Genomic DNA, 18,881 nt, shown 5'->3' with positions numbered 1-18,881 from the left:
CCAACATTTTCTGTTGCATGGACTAGGCTCTAATCCCACTTTTTTAACTTGGATATGGACACAACATTGGGAAAGCTGTTTAGTGAGTCTGTGAGTCCTTCCACTCCTCAGCAATGAGCAATATGAAAATCCTCACTACAGACTATCATTGGTACTGACTTCAAACATGTACTGAGAGTCTTAATCAGTTATTACCAGTGAAGCCTGAATGCAAGGTGTTTTGGAGCTGTTCCAGGCTGAGAGACTTGTAAGCAAATTTTGTAATGACTTTGGCCTTCAGCTATTCTTTTTCTAAGCAGGTTAATGGAAGCTGAGGCCTAAAAATGCTGAAAGCAGCGTATTAGTGGCACAGCTGAGACTACATCATCTGTTTTTTCCCATTTAAATTCCAGCCTTGTTGCTGCCAGAGTGCAGTGGCATTTACAATGAATACCGAACAGGTGTGCTGACATAACACAGTCCTGTCAAGCTTCTTCCCTAATGTTAAACAGTGCTGTGCTTTTTTGTTTCTCCAGCTACTCCTCATTAGTAATACAGAGTACATATGGTACAGAGCCCCATTTCCACACAAGTGGCCTGTGGCTTTTTGTCAACATAAATGCATTGCTCAGGCTTGGCTATCAGAGCCCCTATGTGAGTTTCAGTTATCTGCTGGTTCTGCTCTCCTGCATTTTCACAGCCATTCCAGAGCTGAATGATCAATTCTGCCTTTGACAATCTGGCCTGCCAGATGCTTATTCTAATGCTGCATTTCCCTCCCTCTCCTCAAGATGAGCAGAAAGAACAGCACTTCATCTGTAAGATGAATGAAGCTCTTCAGCAATATGTACAATCCATTACTTCTTGAATGTGGAGGGGCAGAGAATAGGCATTGTTTCAGAACCCATCTTGTGACAATTAAACAGTTCACTAAATTTACTGCTCTCAAACAAGTAGATGGGAACACATGGGCGTTACCTCTTCTGAATCACCTTGTATGCTTCAGCATCCTAAGTATCACAGAAGACTACATGCTGCGCATAAACCCTATTAATCTACATTAAAAACATCATGTTATCCTGTAAGCATTCAGCACATGACATGTATCAGATTAAGGATGCCCACGCAAAGAAATTTCTGAATACTAATATCCCTTTTCTAAATTAAATACTTCCCATCTGCCTTTCAGGAAAAAGGCAGTCATTTATAGCTAAATTACAGCTGCCTAGAATTTTAGGATCTCAGAACAAAGTCTTCAAAGACTTACAGGACTAAGGCTTATACATTATGGTACCAAACTACTGGGCAACTAATATTCTAGGCAGGGGGGAATCACACCCACATACCCCTGGATGATTTTCATATCAAATTCAAAACTGTCAAAACATATACATAACATACTGCAAGCAATCTGCTTATTTGAAAGGTCTCCTGCCAACTAACAGTCTTGTGGACTATTCAGTAAAAACTGTTTAAGATGATAGACCAGTCAATCAGCTGCAGACTCCTCTTAAAAGGAGCAGGTTTTCAAATGCATTACATCTTACAAAGCCAGCAGAATAAACTGGAGATTGAACTGGCCCCAAATGTCTTTCCCGCCCTGTTCAGTCCTTTCTCTTTTCTCCCCCCATTCTTTCATAAAAAACATTTAATTTCTTCCACAACAAAGCAACCCAGACACACGGACAGCTTACAGAAACAGCAGCAAGGGCCTGGTCATATAGGAAAATATTTAAATGAAGGGAAACAGCCTAAAATGACAGCCAACATATTTAGAGAAAGACCACTGGTCCAGCAGGAACAACAACTTGTATCTTAGGGGGCTCTCCTGAACCACAACTCTCATTCTGAGTCAACCTGTATTTCACTAAACCTTCATTGTAACAATATCGGGTTTTTCCTACCTATATTCTGTCCTTTCTGTGTTTGCCCAATCAGCCACAATTAGGTAGTACAGACCCTACTCTTGGGCTGCACCCCCATTCCAGAAAGGATGACTAAACTTTGGACCCTGCCTTGATAGCTTTGCTACTATTATCGCAAGATAGGCAAGAATGCTAACACTGTCATTACTCCCCACACTAGTCTTTTCCCAAATTTCTGAGGGGCACCCACTTAAAGAAAATAACAGCACTGCTATGGAATGGTGACCGGTTTTAAAAACCTGAGTGTCACTCTTCTGTGTGCCACTTACTCCATCCACTAATTTACAGATGGATCCTACTAAAAATCTTCCTGAAGTTCTATTTCTTGTTTCCATGCATGGTTCAATGAACGATCACTGAAGCTTACAACGTCCTCACTGCCACTGCCACAAGGGGAAAAATCAGAACTTCAGTAGCCCTCAATAAGCACTTAGTATCTAACCACTAGTTATCACTAATAATGTTTTTGCAATATATAACATGTAATGTCCTTCTGTTGTGCCCAAAACACCACAAGCAGAAAGCTGTTTTCCAGCTGTTCTCTAGAAATTTGTGCCCTCCCCCCACAACTTTATACTAACCTCTGAAAAAGCAGAGGGGAGAGAGGTGTCCCACTCTCTGGGGAGAATCTAAGGGGAAATGGTTTTCTCTCAAAAGCTGAAAACCTTTCCACAATAGTGTTGTTACTGTTTCTCCAAGAAAACTTCTTAATCAATTCATTTTTCAGGCTTTCCTTTATAACTACTGGCAATGGCAAAAAAGAGATCAGGATGAGAGATGGCAAAACAAGTTTTGGACTTCAGCATATCCTCCCAACTAATGTTCTAGAGGTTTTCATTTGCTTTCTTCTGCCTCCTCAAGCAAAGGTCAGTTTTATCAGTAAGTCCGTCCGGCTAACATAAAAGAACCACAGGCAGCTCTGATACTGCACATACCTCTGGTAAAATGAACTGCTCTACTGGCTTGTACCACAGTCTGTTCACTTGCACTCCACAGCTTGGTGGGCTAAAGCGAGCACTGAAGAGAGCTTCCTGTGCATAACAACAAAAAAAATCATTAAAAGTGCTGTGAGATTACGCAAACGTTGATCATCTTACCTAGTTACAATAGAAACAATAGGCTTATTGTTTCTGTAAAATACTTACTGGAAAATTTCTTCTCAAGATATTCTTACAGACTCCACAAAATTCAAGCTTTAAATTGATACAGCAGAAGCAAGCAATGATTGAGTGAGAGTGCAAGTTTCACTAGAAGTCTGAACAACACAGCGTGCTGACTAGGAGACAGTCTCCCAGTCTACTGAATTTTTAGTTTTTATTTAAATAGGTGACTACTATTAATTGCAACAGAGGATGCTGGCCCCTAAAACTTCATTGATACTATATCACATAGGCCACCAAACTGCTCTTAGATAACAAGAAGCAATATAAAGATGCTGCATTGCCAGCATATGCTCAGTCACTGCCTGCAGGACTCAAGTTCTCTAAGTGCGTTACACTGAATTTTCATTCTGCACTACGGCACACCAAGACACCAATACCAGGCCACTTTACAGAACAGACAGTGCAGCAGATTTGGCATTAGTGAAGTTTAAACTTTTATCACTGGGTTATTAGGAACATAACTGTTCTCTCCAGTTCTTCTATATATTAATTTTTGACACAAAGAAGGAAGGTTTCCAAACCAGCACACCCATGTCCCTTCAAAGCAGCTACCTGAATTGGGAAGGAGCCCCTGACACTACTTCTGCGTCAACCTGTATGTTGGGGGTGCCTCAGTTTGCAGGGGAGGCAGAGATATAGGTAGAAGAGAGGAAGGAGTAGGGAGAGTTGAAAGAATGCTTCCTGCTGCTCATACAGCAAGGCAGGTGCTGTACCCAACGGTGGTACACATGATGGGCATTAACCTAGCGTGCCTGGAATTTTTAAAACACTTACCTTTCTGTGAAAAGGCACATTCCCACATTTCTGTAATTAACATGAATTAATCTAATTAATGCTGAACAGCTAACCAACATAAACCTGAACACAGCATACCATGATTTTTTTGCTACAATAAAACTATTTCTTTTGAAATTCATTGTGAAAACTACACTTTAGTGTACTTTTTGTACCTAGTTTTCATTTGTAGCTTAGCTTTAAATTCCTTCTACTATAACATAGCCAGAACTCCTGAAACTGGCCCATCAAGTTACTAGTGGAGATAGATAAAATAAACCAAACACAATGATCATGCTCAATGATTTTTTTCCTCCAGGTTTTCTTTCATAAGCACTAAGCTAGCCTATCAAATCCATAGCTGGACTCGGGAGTGTGTGGGTGGGGGCGAGGGGGTGGGGGTTACAAGGGGAGAGGGGAAGTTATCACTAGAAGTTTGACTATTACCTGTAAATACCAATTACTAGAAATCTCAAAATGTCTTGCTGGAGGACAGAAAAAATTACAGCTGTTCTGCATCTCTTTGCCTCAAAGCACGCAACGGGTCCATCTGGACATGTGTTTTAAATACATTTAAACAGTTTATTTTTAATTCCTTAATACTTATCAAAAATTTAGAATGCAACCAAAATTGTGTCTTGGTATTAGAGATTAATTTGCTTTCAAAAAGCATTCAAGTTAACTCATGGCACTTTGTGAATTTTACTTTCCTCTTTTTCAAATCAGTTGTGTATATAAGTGGTGAAATAAGAAGAATTTACAGTGCAACAGACAAAAAATGTAATTCATATGCTTGCCAGTTAAGTAGCTTTCTCCTAAATCATCACAGTATAGCAATTTCTGTAAGAATTTAATCCACAATAAAGAAAAAAAAAATGACCTAGTTCAGTTGCAAAAGGAAACTACAATACTCTACCTCATGTTCTGCCTGGTACAGTTTTACAGTGATGTTCCGCTGGAATCCCACACCTTCAGCCTCATAAAATACACCAAGACTGGTAATGACAATGGGGTAAAGTACACGAAAGTTCACACTGACAATTCTGTCTTCGGAGAGCACAGAAGGTATGTCCTCAGGGAGACTGAATGCTTCAATTTCCTGATTCAAAACTGTATGAAAAAGAAAGGAGAATGGTAATGTGAGAAGATTTCATTGTTCTGAACTGGATACACACAAGGTGCACCAATTAATTAGGCTGGCAAGTGCACAGGGTAATCAAGTGCTGGAGGAGAGAAAGACAGTTGACTGCACACTGCAGTAAGGAGAAACTCAAAGTGATGCAGCAGTCTGCTGCTTTCCAGCAATTGCAAGTCAATGCCTACACATCCACCAAGAAAAGACTGGAAACACAATATATCCACAGAGAGAAGACAAGAACACTATTATGATTGCATGAGTATCTGTATATTAATATATTAAATAACTATTCATCTATTGAAACTGCATACACCTCCACTTATTTGGGCTCCCCTCCTTAGGCCCTAAGGTACCATCTATTCTTGGGAGAATGGTTAAAGTAATCATTCCTGTTTAAAGAGAAACGAAAGTTTCACTTTAAGGTGAATCATCACTTAAGAGCCAAGCAGTTCCTTAACAAGTTAAGTTCCTTAACCGGGAATTAAAGAGCAAAATTAAACAGGGAAAAAAGAAAATGACAGGAGGAAAATACAATTTTAGCTAAGTATTTTTACGTGGCAGCACTTCTTTGTTCTCAGTTTTATTTTTCTTAGTTGTTCCCTCTCTAGGGCATAACCTGAAAACCCTGTCAGGCAGACATGATTAGAACCCATTCCTCCCTAAGCATCACCACTAGGGAAGTCCGCCTTACACCTAAGAATCCTTTCTCAGCCCTGCTACCAGCTCTCATTCCAGCTCTTTTCAACTTCATTTTACACAGGAATAGAGTAAAAATTTACATTTCAGGGAACAGTCTCTCCCACATCGCCAAGGGGAATGCAAATCCATCAGAAGTCAATGGCCTGCCCTTTGCAACCTCAAAGATCCCTCCCTTTCATGCACTGCTCACAGTACTCACAGGAAGGTTATGCAACTGGCAGGATGGCAATTTCTAGATGGCATGTATTTGCAAGACTGGCTGTCCCAGTTAAGCACCCCTGAACTGTTCTCATAAATATGATTCAGTTGTAGTACAGATCACAGAATTTTTAAAAGTTAACTTCTGTACCTGGGTTACTGATGTTCAGAAGTTTGCAGGAGTACGGATCTTCTCTGTCCTCCACTGGCACAGCACAACCATGCGCACCTATTATAAACTTCACAAGGACACTAAAATAATTTGGTTTATTAGCACCAGTTCTCTTCCCTCTTCCCTCCACCTTCAATAAACTTATTTTATCACAATAGCCTGTCTTTCACAGGATTAAGATTTTGAACCCCTGAAAAATCAGCTACCAGACTCAATATGGAGTAACTATGTGAATCCCTGCACGGAGGCTAAATTCCAAACCCACATTACTCTTCTACATTTCATAATTAGGCCACAGGGAGAGATCAGCAACCAGAAATGGGATTCAGGACAGCCAGCATGCTAAGCAGAAAAAGACACAAGCCGGCACTGAAGGATCCCGAAACCCAGCCTCTCCCTGCCTGAGTTTGTTGCTTAACTCAGGGCTGCTTAAATATTCTGCATTCAAGGGTAAAGAATAAATTAATAAAGATATATAGCACCAAAGGAGGTACAAGAACTCCAGTCTACCAGTACTGTGAAGTGTCTCACCTTTGGGTTGTGGTCAAACAACTGGTTGCTCTTTCTGGCCCCAATCATGGCAACACCACAGCCAGGAGACAACAAGCAGTAAAAAGACCAAGAGCACCCAGCTTAGCCCAGACTTCCACCTAGCAACTAAGTATCCTCCTGAAACTTCATATACACTAGGGAAAAGACAGGATTTTAGATGAAGGTAGCAGCTATACTTCACTCCAAACTGCATGGTGACACCAATTTTCTGAATGGGAAATTTTTTTGGTGCAAGACAGGTGCCAAGATGACAAAGTTTCCAGGAACAAACTGCAGCAGAACTTTCCCAGCAAAATCATAGCTGTTTGCAGATTCTCAGGTTTATGCAAGCAATCAGGAAAGGTTCTGCTAGTCAGTCACATTGTAGGTGTTTGGAATAATTGGTTCAGCATGGAATAAACCTAAACTTTAAGGCTGAAGCTACTCCAAGAAGATTCTGTGGTTCTCTCACTTGCTTTCAAGTATACTGGATTACTAAGCATTCCAAGTTGCATACCATACAAAACATGCATTGCAAAGCAAAAAAGAGAAAGTCATTATGCATTGTATACTCTGGTTCTTGTATATCATTAATGAACAATGACATTTAATTGCAAAAACTCAGTATCAAAACCTGACTCATTTCCATCTGCGATTCAGGATGGCAAAAGTGTATGGAAATTTAACAGCTTAATCTGCACAGTCCCATCAAACCAATGACTCTCAGTAGTTTCATGTTAATTACAAGTCTTACAATCCAGCTCCCCCATCACTGTCACCCCACATCCCAGTCTGTATGTGAAAGAACACACAAACCCTACACAAACAGCATAACCAATTGTCAAAAAGAGATTTTTGGATGGGCTGTCTCTTGATGCCTCTCAGTAGAGACAGCTTCTGGCATGTCCTCAGAAACATACATAAAGCTTTTCTTGGTTTTTTGGTTTTTGTTTTTTTTTTTAATCTTGCCACCAAGTTAATTCTGAGACATCACCATACTAGAGGGGCCCAGTATTGTCCCATGTAATTCCCAGAACAGCAGCGAGCAATCAAACAATTATAATTTTATTCCTTGTATTAAAAAGTTCCAGCCCAGAACAAGCAGTACTTTTATATATTTCTAAGCAGATTTAAAAAATGATCACAGTATAGGATGCTCACAAATGAAGACGAGCCACTCCTTTTCCAGAAAAAGAATTAAATCAACATGTTTACTCATCATGTTCTTAGTTTCTCACTAAATCCAAGAAATACAAAACACCTGAGATTACCGTTGGCTCAGTGCAGGATGTTGTTTCAAGTGCTTGAACCAAGTGTTCCTTATAACACTGCGCAGTTCATGATTGTGCCGAGCTGACAACACACCTACAACAACATCATAATGCCTCAACTTCCACTGAGGAAAGCAGGCCAGTGGACCTAGAAATATAAAGTAACAAAGATTTATTATATACACATATTACCACATATCACAGTTGTAAGCAATAATTAAAATGCATACCAAAAGCAAGTACTGGGCACCTGATGAAAACAAGAAGCAGAATCAGTTTCCTGGATTCCTGACCAAGAATGCAATACGTTTTCGACATGTCAAAACCCCTACTAAGTAATCTGGGAAAACATTACTACAATGAACTAAGTAAGCCACTGCAGGTAAACAAAACTGGCCAAGACAGCGTGACCTGCAAAGCAGGCAGGAACATAAACCTCAGTTTTGACTGACAGCATCTTCCATTCTTTAAATATTTGCCTACCTGCCTTTTGAGCAAACTGCCCCCTGGGCACATGCTCTTGCTGTGCTCTATTTCCTACTGGCCATCAGAAACCTTGCAGGCAAGATACAAGGTCCTACTTTCCACTCCGCGAAGCCCTTAGAGTCTAGGCCTTCAGTTAACTCATTGACAACTCCTCAACCATGATTTACCCTAAAAGCTGGCAGCTTGTCATTCCTGGTACCAGGCCTTCACTATTAGAATTCACCACTATTCTACCTAGGGAAAAAAATATATATATATATTTAAACAAAGCCTGTCATATTCAGAAATAGGTCCAGCAGTTTTTAAAAGATGGGGGAAAATGGGCACCTTTGGCTCACCATTTCACTCTGATATGTCAAGGCCTGTCTTGTTTCTAACCCTCTAAAGCTGAGCACCATGCTCTGCCTTCACAAAGAGTATTACATCTTAACACAGAGGAATGCTCTGGCCTTTTCATAGCTGGATGTCACAGCCAATACCTGTAATCTATGGTTTAGCTTTTGCTTTTTTAATTCAGAGATCATGAAAGTCAGATCTCTTTTAAAGCAGAATTTTGACTAGATAGAAACCTGAGAAGCTGTGACTTTGAGCCTGCAAACACCCAGGCAAATAGCTGAACTGCACAGTTAAATTTATCAGCTGTTCTAGAACTGAGAGAGATTTATATTTAGCTATAGCAAAGGATCACTTTCATCTCCTCTCACTAAATTTTTTTTTCATTAGGCTGCAGATAGAGAAAACAAATCTAAATGCAACTGCCCTCCAAACTACTCCACACAGCACTGACGAGATTTTTCAAAAAAATCTAATTTTATAGAGACCAAAAATATCTCCAAGTCTATATTGCATACTCCCACTAAAAAGAGTTGAATTATAATCCAGATTCTACTTTCTGTAGTAGCTCCTGTTTTCTCCACTTTGAAATTGAGAAGAAAGATGGGTCTTGTGACAGCTGTTAACTAACGTAGCACTTCTGAAGCAGCCACCACCAGAGCTGCTACACCAGGTCACACACAGGCACCCAGCCAGCCCTACACTCTGTCTCCTGGGTGCAGCACACAGCGGAGGGGCCTCGGCCTTCTCGTGCTCTGTGCTGAATCAAGAGATCTCAGAAGAAATTTTTTGCTTTAGGGGCTGTTGATAACAGCTTGCACTGGACTCCTCAGCCCCAAAACCAAGTAAAACAGTGGTCTGCAATTGGTCCTTCGGGAAGCACGAGGGCAGGGCAAGCACACAGGAATTTTTCCACAGGCACACCTTTCCCACAGTCTGGGGCTGTGCAATGAACATTTTAGTTCTCAGCATACAAACATGGATTTTCAAGAAAAATGTTAAGTTCCACAAGTTGTTTAAATGAAATTTTACTAACAACAGCTACAAACATATCACTAACATAAGCAGAGCATTAACCTATTTGTTTAGGAGAAGTTTATATCAACTTACAATCAAAGTAGCTTAAAAACCCAAGCACGTAAGCCACTTTATTTCCCCTTCTTCAGTATCACTTTTTCACCAAAGCCAACTGTTAGTCTCTTATACCAAACATACATTGAATTGGTGGCAAGGTTCAGGAATATGATCTGTTTGCTGATAGAGCTACGTTCAAACATATTGCCACATATAACATCCAAAGAACCTTGCAAGACGGATCAGACAGTCTATCTGAAAACAGTTTTGGTTTTCCAATATGCTGGTAAATACTGACTAATCAGAGTTTCTGCATGTCTCCAGAGACCTTTGTGTAAGCAAACTCTGCCAGTATTCCATGACACCAGAGGTACGAGATCATAACAAATTCCTCTGTAGCCTCATAAGTCGTCCTCAGATATCCCTTTTCTTTCCTGGCTCTCCTTCCATCCTTTGATTATTCTTTAAATAGCCTCTGAAGCCTTAAACACAAAGCCTTCCAATCTAAATCTCACCAGAGGACTAACATGTTTGTAGAGTGCACCTGAGGTACTGTTTACAAAGACCTGGTTTTGACAACACCACTTTTAATTAAAACAGAACCATATTGTTAAACCAAAATTAAGAAAGATAAAACCAAGAACAGAAGTCTATAGGGCAAACTGAATTAGAATAGCATAAGTTGGTTTAAATCAATTTTAAAAAACTAGAAATAAGCCATTCAAATCAAAAATAAGTATTTTAAGTTAGTTTATATTTTTTAATGAATGAAGCTTTTTCTTATGAATCATTCACATGGGAACAACGTTAACACAGCATATGCTTCCAAATTAATAATACCCTATTGCTTTTAGAACAGACAGCTCCCTTCTCTTTTTATGCAGTCTTTGACTTTGTAAGGTAGCACTACAGCACTCTATATTCAGAAGATTCTTCTTTGTCCCAAGGGTTATGCCATTTTACTTCTAAAACCATTGAAAATGGGGAAAAAAAGGAAAGCTTACTTTTGCAAAAACCTAATGAATAAGCTCCCTGCTTGTCAGCAAAGGTTTCTACTTCCTACTGAAAAGCAGGATTAACATTTGTTAAGCTTTCAAGAAAAGAGAAGCAACTGTCTCTCTCTGAACTAGTACTATTAAAAAAAAGGGGTGGGGGGAGATAAAGTCAAAGGTACAGGGAAAAAAATGAGGCTATTATTTGTTTATAAGGATAATTCAGATATATGCATATATAGGATCTGATGCAGAGCAACTTAAGAGAAAACCCTGCTGACCTCCAAGTCAATAATAATGAAGTATTTATACAGGCAATCAATACTTGCCAGAGGGGCCCAAACTTATTTCCTTTTCCTATGTTCTATTTTTGTGCATTCTTAGGTCAGCATTTTACATGTTAGTAATAGGTTTAAAAACACGTAATATACTGCTCTTACGTTACATTGCTTGTGCAAAATAAAATAAGACTTTAAAATTTACAATTACAAAAAGAAAGAAAATCCTGCAATTTTGTGGTTTGCAAAGAAGATAGGCAAATCAGATAGCAGAATACTAATCCAAGCTATGCCATTGTCTCTCTGCATGATCCAGCGCAAGTCTCTCCCTGTATTTTTCAGAATTCTCATTTCTTTGATGGTACCTCAAGTGGTGTGGATATATACATACATACACATGTATTTACATAAAATAAAGCTATGCATCACATTCCATAACAAATCCTAAGAGTCTTGCTAGCTGAAGGGGTGCAGAAGGAGAGGAAGCCTTTCCAACACAAAGGCCACACTATCCTTAGTAGCCTCACTTTTGAATTCTTACTACAGTATTTTAAAATTGCATCTCAGATGCATCAAGCAGCCGAATACTGCCAAGTGGAGTGTAAATAGCCAAATGTGCAATTCTTATTCTACACTCTTTCAGGCACCAGACACAAAATGGCTTTCACTTTGCTGTTTTGCGTAAGCCTGTTAACCCACAGCAAGCACTGCAATAACACAAAAGCAGGCAGCCGTCTCTCAGCTGCCAAGATCCATTCAGTTCTGCCCGGTAACTGGAAGAAGTACTTCTGTCAGCTCTAGGACCAGTGAAGTCCTCAGAAGCCTTGTGTCACATGGTTAATTGCAAGTTCTTACTGAAGCTCTTCCTGGGACTGGGGTATTTGTAAGGACACACTCCCACCCAATTCTCTGATGTCTAACTGAACGTATTTCTAGTAGTGCCATTTTTCACCTTGGTCTGAGCTACTGCAAGCTTTCAGAGAATTCTTAAGTAACCAGTTTTCGTGCAGCTCGGGGAAAATTCTGGCCTTTGAGACCTCCACTGCCTGTCAAGCGCAGCCGAGAACTGCCAGCAGACGGAAGTGAGGGAGAGAGGGGAGAAGAGGTAAACAAGCGCATAGACAGAGCACAGAACAGGCTAAAGATGCAGGGGTGCACCTCCTATGGAGTTGGACCACTGAAGGAGGTCACTGCCGAGAGGCAATCTGCTGGTTCTAGCCAGATTATAACCTCAGCAGTAGCAAACAGCTGTTTTTCAAAATCCTGAACTACATTGATTAACATGCATCTCTTCTTCCTGTGAGACTGACTCTCAAGTAAAACGTCAAGTTAAGCTGCTAATTATATTTACTATCGTTATAAGGAGATGAAAAGATTGAGAGATCATTTTAGCTTCATTCTCTCAATAAACAAGGCAAATGTGATCTTGCTACACGGGTGTCTATTGATCTGTCTCCCAAAAACTTCTAAATTCACTGGTCATTTTCAGTCAAGTTTGACACAGTTCAGGTCTCAAAGTAATTAAGTTCCTACATGCTTCATGCAACTAGACTGGGCAGACAAGAGACTTCTTATAATGCCTGCACTGAGAAATGTAGCAGTGTAGGCTTAGCTGCATTATCAGGCACCAGAGAATCTCCACCAGCAACCACTAGTACAAGAGAGCTCCACAGGAAGCAGGACTTTGCATCTTCTGCTACCTATGCAGCTTTTTAATAAATAAATGGAATGAGCTGGGCCAGGCAGAAGTTATTAGTAATATTTTCAACTAATCCACTTCAAAGATAAGGTTAAAATAAAACAAAAACCCCACTCCAACAAAAAACACCACAAACAGCAACAACAACAAAACACATTCCAGGTGCTATCTCTGCCTATTCTTGTGACCTTGTAACCATATTCCTGTTTTTAAATGCCTTTCTCTTCAGCGCTGCTTTGTGAAAGACCCAAACAAACTAGGAGGAAGGAATTAACTGAATATAAAGAAGGTTTTTATTCACAGAGTGCTGACACATGCACCAAAAGAACAAACCAAAGAGCAAAAGCAGCTCTTCTCCTTCTAATCTTCTTCACTTACACTAATCCGCTATAGCTCATCTGCATTATAGGTTTCTGTGCAAGCAGAGCTACATGGCCTTGCTGCAGGATCTATTTTATACCAAAGCTAAAACTCCCTGCAATCTGTGCCCCTGGTTGCTGCAGGAGCACAGGACTCCTTGGAACAGACAAACCTTTAGGTAGTGAAAGCAGCAGCACTGGAGGGTGCTGGTGCTCTGCACACCGGCAACGATACTAGACTTGCATGGTTCTAGTCAGATCAGGCAACAACAGGACAGGCCAAGCATCAGAGGTGCAGGCACAAAAGGAAAAAAGCAAAACCTTCTTGCAACATCTAAGCCTGATGCTGGGTTTCTTGGAAACACAGCACTTTTATCCTTTGAAAACAGTAGTTACCAATGGCTGACGACATGGGACAAAAAGCCTGCTCCTAGAGAAGGCGGCTTGCTTCCTTCTGGCTGTTCTATTTAGTGGTCAATTTAGAAGAGAGTTGGTGAAAAAATTCCTTCAGCCACAAGCCTTGTTCTCAAACTCTGGCAGAAGTGGTATGCCCTTTGCCCTTTACTTCAATACCAAATGCATCAAAAATGCAACCCCACAGTACTGCTCATTAGCAGTTTGCTAGATAACGGACATCAGTCCACAGGATGACTCCAGCTTAAAAAAAGAAAAATCCTGATTCCATTTGCAAGTACTTGTCAGCACAGACAGTCAAGAGAGAGCTCTTGACTATTGCTGGTACGGGTTATAAGGTGCATGGCAAAACCAAAAACACAGCTCTGTTGTGGATTCTTTGTCAATCCTTTCATGCCCACCAAACATCAGTGGGATGTTCATTTCATGGATGGTCCATCCCTGAAAGACAATGTTCTAGTAAGATCTGATAGATCAAAGACAAGAGACAACTGGCATTTTAGCCAGAACTGCACACCAATTGCCAATGACAAACCTGATCTGTTGACAAATTTCAATTTCCAAGGCCATCAACCTATTAGTCTTTACATGTTTATGAAAGGTAAAATAACTTTGTGACCAAGCAATATGCTACTCCCTGACAGGTAAACTTATCATATTTCAAGAGGCGTCTTTTCTTAAGAAAGTACTGCCTTTTGGTAGATGTTCTTCTTATGGAGCATGGTATCATTCACAACCTGAGAGGATGTTTCCATATATTATTTCTATATTGAAAAGCCAAAAGCAGGTTAAAATCTCCCTCCTCCCCCGTCACCTGTCAGGCACACAGGCTAGTCTATGCAGGACGTAACTCTAATTCTGCAAGGTAAATCACTAAACACGAGCCTAACCAATCCTGTAACAGTTCCATTATACCCATGCTTGCAGAAATACGTGCTGAACCAAAAGACAGCAGATGGTGTACAAGCAGTTTCTAGAAAATGGTGGGGGGGTTAATTTATTGCATAAATATTCACTAGGAAAAGAATGACTCAAAAAAAAAAAAAGGACCAAATTTTAGCTGCCACACCGCCCCAGAAACATAACCGGAATAATGTCTTAAAAGGCATTAGCATCAGCAAAGAACTAGTATATTGCATTTTAATGTGTGAGGCTTTCTGATTAGATACACTAACTGAGGCCCCAAAAGGAGTAATTTTTCCTATTCAAGAAGGCATCCTCATCAGACTCATGCTATCAATCAAAACATACAAATAGCAACAAAGCACTGAATCCAACTAGAGTGCTAAAAGCAGGTCTTTTCTTCTTACTTAAGTTTCTCAAATAATTTTATAATTAGCATTTCTCTAAGATTTTTACAAAAATTAACTAAAGCTTTCTACCTAGGAATCTCCTTTGGATAGCTACTGTTTGTAATCCGTAAAATGTGGACTTCAACTTCATAAATAAAAACATACTCTTACACAAAGCCCTGCTTGGAAGTGTAAATTACAGTCCCATTAACTGAAGAGCAAGAAGAGAGCAGCAAAGAGTCACTAGAGCCAGGACACTAAGGCAAAGGCCAGTGCGCCTTCAGGTCTTGGAACTGATCCTATTTATTTCTTTCAGTTTATGGGTACTGCCTCCCAGAAGCACACTTTACCACCTTCTGTTACATCAAGGTGAAAGTTGTAACAAACATGGGAAAATCAGAATACTGTACAGGGAAAGATGGGTGACTCTGAGGGCCACAATCTGCAGGTTCACAACAGGCTTTTAGCAGAGGGTAGCTGTGAAGAAGGATTTATTAAAGGAAGTACTTCCAATAGGGGCAGAGAAGTAGGAGGACTGAGTGAAGACTTGTCCAGAACATTGCCTATAGGTCAGATGACTTTAGATGTAAACAACAGAAATACACCACTACAATTACAAGAGAAATGGAAAGCTTATTTCACAAGTAGAGATTAGAAATACCTGAATTGTTCAGCTTAGGAAAACAAAGGTTTAAAACAGATACCTTAGCTCTCTATAGTTACATGATAGAAGTGTACTTGAAGGAGAAGAAAGACTCTTAACAGAAAGGACAAAATTGGTCCAAGAATAGAAGGGCATCAACCAGTTGCAAGTAAGTTTAGGCCACAAGTGAGAAAACATTTCTAATCAGGGCAATAAACTTCTGGAGCAGCCTATTCCAAAGACTGCTAGAAATCCAAATAAACAAACAAAAAGCCATCCCAACCCTTCACTAAACAAATATAACCTGCCCAGCCGCCATTTTAAGACAAACACCAAGAGCTGCTTATTAGAAAAAGTAAACAGACTCGATGGCCCAAAAGGTCCATTCTAGTCTTGTGCTCACAATTCAGTCATGACAGGTAGGTACTAAATCATTAAAATAGGCCATCATCTTTTTTATAGATATTTCCATTCTTTTTTGGTGCTACAATTATTGAGAGGGGAATTAAGCTTTTAAAAAAAGAACATATTAGTTGAAGCTTTTAATTTCCCATTGCATTTGCAGTACAAAGTAACATCGAATTAAAAAAAAGTTTATGTTACCTTGATAAAAACAGTTACAAATACTTTTCTTTGCTCTACTCCTGTGTTTTTAAGGACGGGAAACAACTAACTAACCACAGATTGCTAAGAGTAACAGTTAATACAGTGTATAAATGGAGATTTCAGTTATAACTGTAAAACCATCACGAGTTACATCCACAGTACTTTGAGAAGAAAAAGCATTGCAAACCCAGCTTAACAGAGCTCTGTCTTTGGCCTCTGCTGATAGCTAATTTCGCTACTGTTGAGACACTATGTAGGCTAACAAAATATATTTTTAATGTCACACCTATTGTAAAATACTGTCCCATGATCAAATTTAGTTTTTAGTCATGCCAGTGATTCCAGATAGTAGATAATAAAAAAGCAGCAAAAGCACTAAACAGGAGAAAAAACAAAGTTACTCAGTTGAATGAAACAAGACTAGCTTTATCATGTAGTACCAGACCTTCTTGAATAGTTTCAGGTCCAAGAAGCATTTTAATAAATAGAGGTATTTCTTACTCTGTTGTATACTAATTTATTAATGTTCCTAAAACACTTCAAAAAATAAAAAAAAAACAGTACATGAGACATTAGAGATAAAAGAGGTCCCTTAGCTCATCCTTCTTTACGCTGCCAAGGCAGCCATACCTACAGCTTGTATGTTACACAATACTTTCTAAAGGCTAGGAGGCAAACTCTTTAAATTATCATATGAAGATCAACCTATAAGGAGACAGTAGATGTATAATATTGAGCATTTTCCTAAGGATGATAGAAGTCATCTTTTTATAGGAAGCATCAGTCTTTCTCCCCTCAACATCAACACTTACTCAACGGGTTATGACTCCATAACCTCTGCACAAACAGGATGCATTTTTACTTTTTTTTAATCCAGAAAGAGACAGTGTGTTAAAAAAATACATATATTCTTGTCCTAACACTACTGAATGCAATATAATTCCACAATAATAAGCACAAAGTCCAATAACAACTGCTTGTAACACTGAAATCGCAAACAGGAATGTTTCTCCCCTCCATCCCGCAGTGGATTTTCTTCTGGATTTTCTTTAGAAAATGAATGTTAGGAGAAAAAAGGCTCTGTAGAGAAGGTCATCATGAGATTCCACATTGCTACTTCAAATTGCAAATCAATGCACTGAATTAACAAGAACGGCACCATGAAAGATGAAGAACAAAACAACCCAGACAATTTGAACGCATTTCAGGCTAATAATAGTAACTTGTGTTCTCTTATCACTCAAGTGCCACTACCACTCATCTGTTATGCAATTACCAGAATACAGTGACATCTGCACAACTCTGTGGCTTTCAGACTACTCAAATTCACTGACCTTGCTCCTTTCACACCTGCATTATTAATTATCATTGGCAATCAGCAAACAGACTCCAGTTTCCTCACAGTTGCGTATGTTCTGCAGAGGTAACAGGAACTGGTAATAAAGTGTGTTTTTGCTAATGAACAGACTGCTGGGTCTCTAGACAAAGTTCAAAGCAGGTCTCCAGTTAAAAAAAAAAAATTCCTGCTTATTTTTAGACACTCTGTAAAAAGAACATTTCTTAATGTCCTCAAACAGTATCTACAGTTGGTTGGTTTCTCTTCCAATGGATGCCTGTTTTCTACCACTTAAGCTGATTTGGGGCCTAAAAAACACAACTCATTTTATGAGGAGTGCAACATATGTCTTTAGGGATTTTTAATACATAGCAAAGTGCAAAAAGCTATTCATAGGATAGGGTATGATCCCACACAAATAAAAGTCAGCGAAATTTTTTTCCCACCGCACATCTCAGTAGGAGCAAGACTGCACTCCTGGTGCAGAGGCGCTTGTGATGGAGGCAGCTGCTGCCGCCCAAGGAAGTTCCAACGTACTCTCTGCCATCCCTTGGCGGAATTACAGCACCTCCAGTTTAAAAACAGCAGCTCAGCCTTGTTCTCCTGCTCTCTATAATGTTTGTTGTTGTTGTTGTTGTTGTTGTTGTTGTTTTTTCTCCCCGATAAACCCAGACAGGCCCCTCACGCCCTGTCCCTCTGCAGACCACCTCCCACCACCCAGACCCGCACAGCGGCGGCGGCGCCGCCGGCCGGCAAGCGCCCCCCAGAGCCAGGAACGGCCGCAGGGGCCGCCCGCCCCTCCCCCCGCCCAGGGACCGCGCGAGCCGTTTAACGGCCACGGCCCCCCTTCGCCCCGCGCAGCGGCGCGCGCCCGCGGCGCTCCCGCCAACAGCCGCCGCCCGCTTCGCCTCGCCCCTTCCCCACGGCAAAAACACCCCGCGCGCACCGAGACCCGCGAACTGACCGAGGCCGAACAGCCCGATCCGTTTCCGCTTCCCCCCGCCCCGCCGGCCCCACGACCACCATCCCCTCCTCGCCAGGCTCCCGGAGGGAGGAAGCCCGCCCGCCGCCCCCGCAGCCGTGCGCGCCGAGGGTGCCGGTGCCCCGCGCAGCCCCCGCCGCCCGCCTCTTTCCTACCTGCCGGGTGCCTCCCGGGGCCGCCGGGGCAGCTGAGCAGCAGCCAGAGGTGCAGCGCGACCCCGACCGCACAGGGGCACAGCAGCACCAGCCAATTTCGCATTGGCCGCAGCCAGCCCCGTCCCCTCCACGCCGGCCTCCCCCAGCCGCGCCGCGGCTACGGGCCGACTCGGCCGCCCGCAGCTCCTCCCCGCGCCGCTCGGCCGGCCCGGCCCGGGCTCCGCTGCCCCGCGGCCGCCGGGAACTGCAGTCCCGCCCCGGCCCCGGCGGGCGGCGGCAGCGCGGGCGGCGGCGGCGGCCGCCTACAACCCCCACAATGCCGCGGGGCGGCGCGGGCTGCCCCGGGAGGGGGAGCCGGGCCGGGCCGGGCCGGGCCGGGGAG

General features: G+C 41.5%; 1 protein-coding gene across 3 annotated transcripts in view; it reads right to left on the bottom strand.

Annotated features, from left to right (window-relative positions):
* The window catches only part of B3GALNT2 (beta-1,3-N-acetylgalactosaminyltransferase 2), a 33,467-nt gene extending 14,704 nt beyond the window's left edge, over positions 1-18,763 (bottom strand). Inside the window, exons 1-5 of one of the 3 annotated variants that reach the window (XM_026109892.2) lie at positions 18,500-18,763; positions 7,851-7,998; positions 6,028-6,128; positions 4,758-4,951; positions 2,840-2,935 (exon numbers count right to left, since the gene is read on the bottom strand). In XM_026109892.2, coding sequence (XP_025965677.1) covers positions 2,840-2,935; positions 4,758-4,951; positions 6,028-6,128; positions 7,851-7,998; positions 18,500-18,602 — 642 coding nt within the window. In that variant the 5' untranslated portion in view covers positions 18,603-18,763. The remainder of the gene's footprint in view (positions 1-2,839; positions 2,936-4,757; positions 4,952-6,027; positions 6,129-7,850; positions 7,999-18,499) is intronic. The other 2 variants (XM_026109890.2, XM_026109891.2) reach the window with 2 other exon arrangements.
* Positions 18,764-18,881: the final 118 nt, after the last annotated feature.

Source organism: Dromaius novaehollandiae, chromosome 3, assembly GCF_036370855.1.
Source record: "Dromaius novaehollandiae isolate bDroNov1 chromosome 3, bDroNov1.hap1, whole genome shotgun sequence".
NCBI lineage: Eukaryota > Metazoa > Chordata > Aves > Casuariiformes > Dromaiidae > Dromaius > Dromaius novaehollandiae.
Note: the sequence above shows the minus strand (reverse complement) of the source record. Positions and strands in the feature narration are given on the sequence as shown.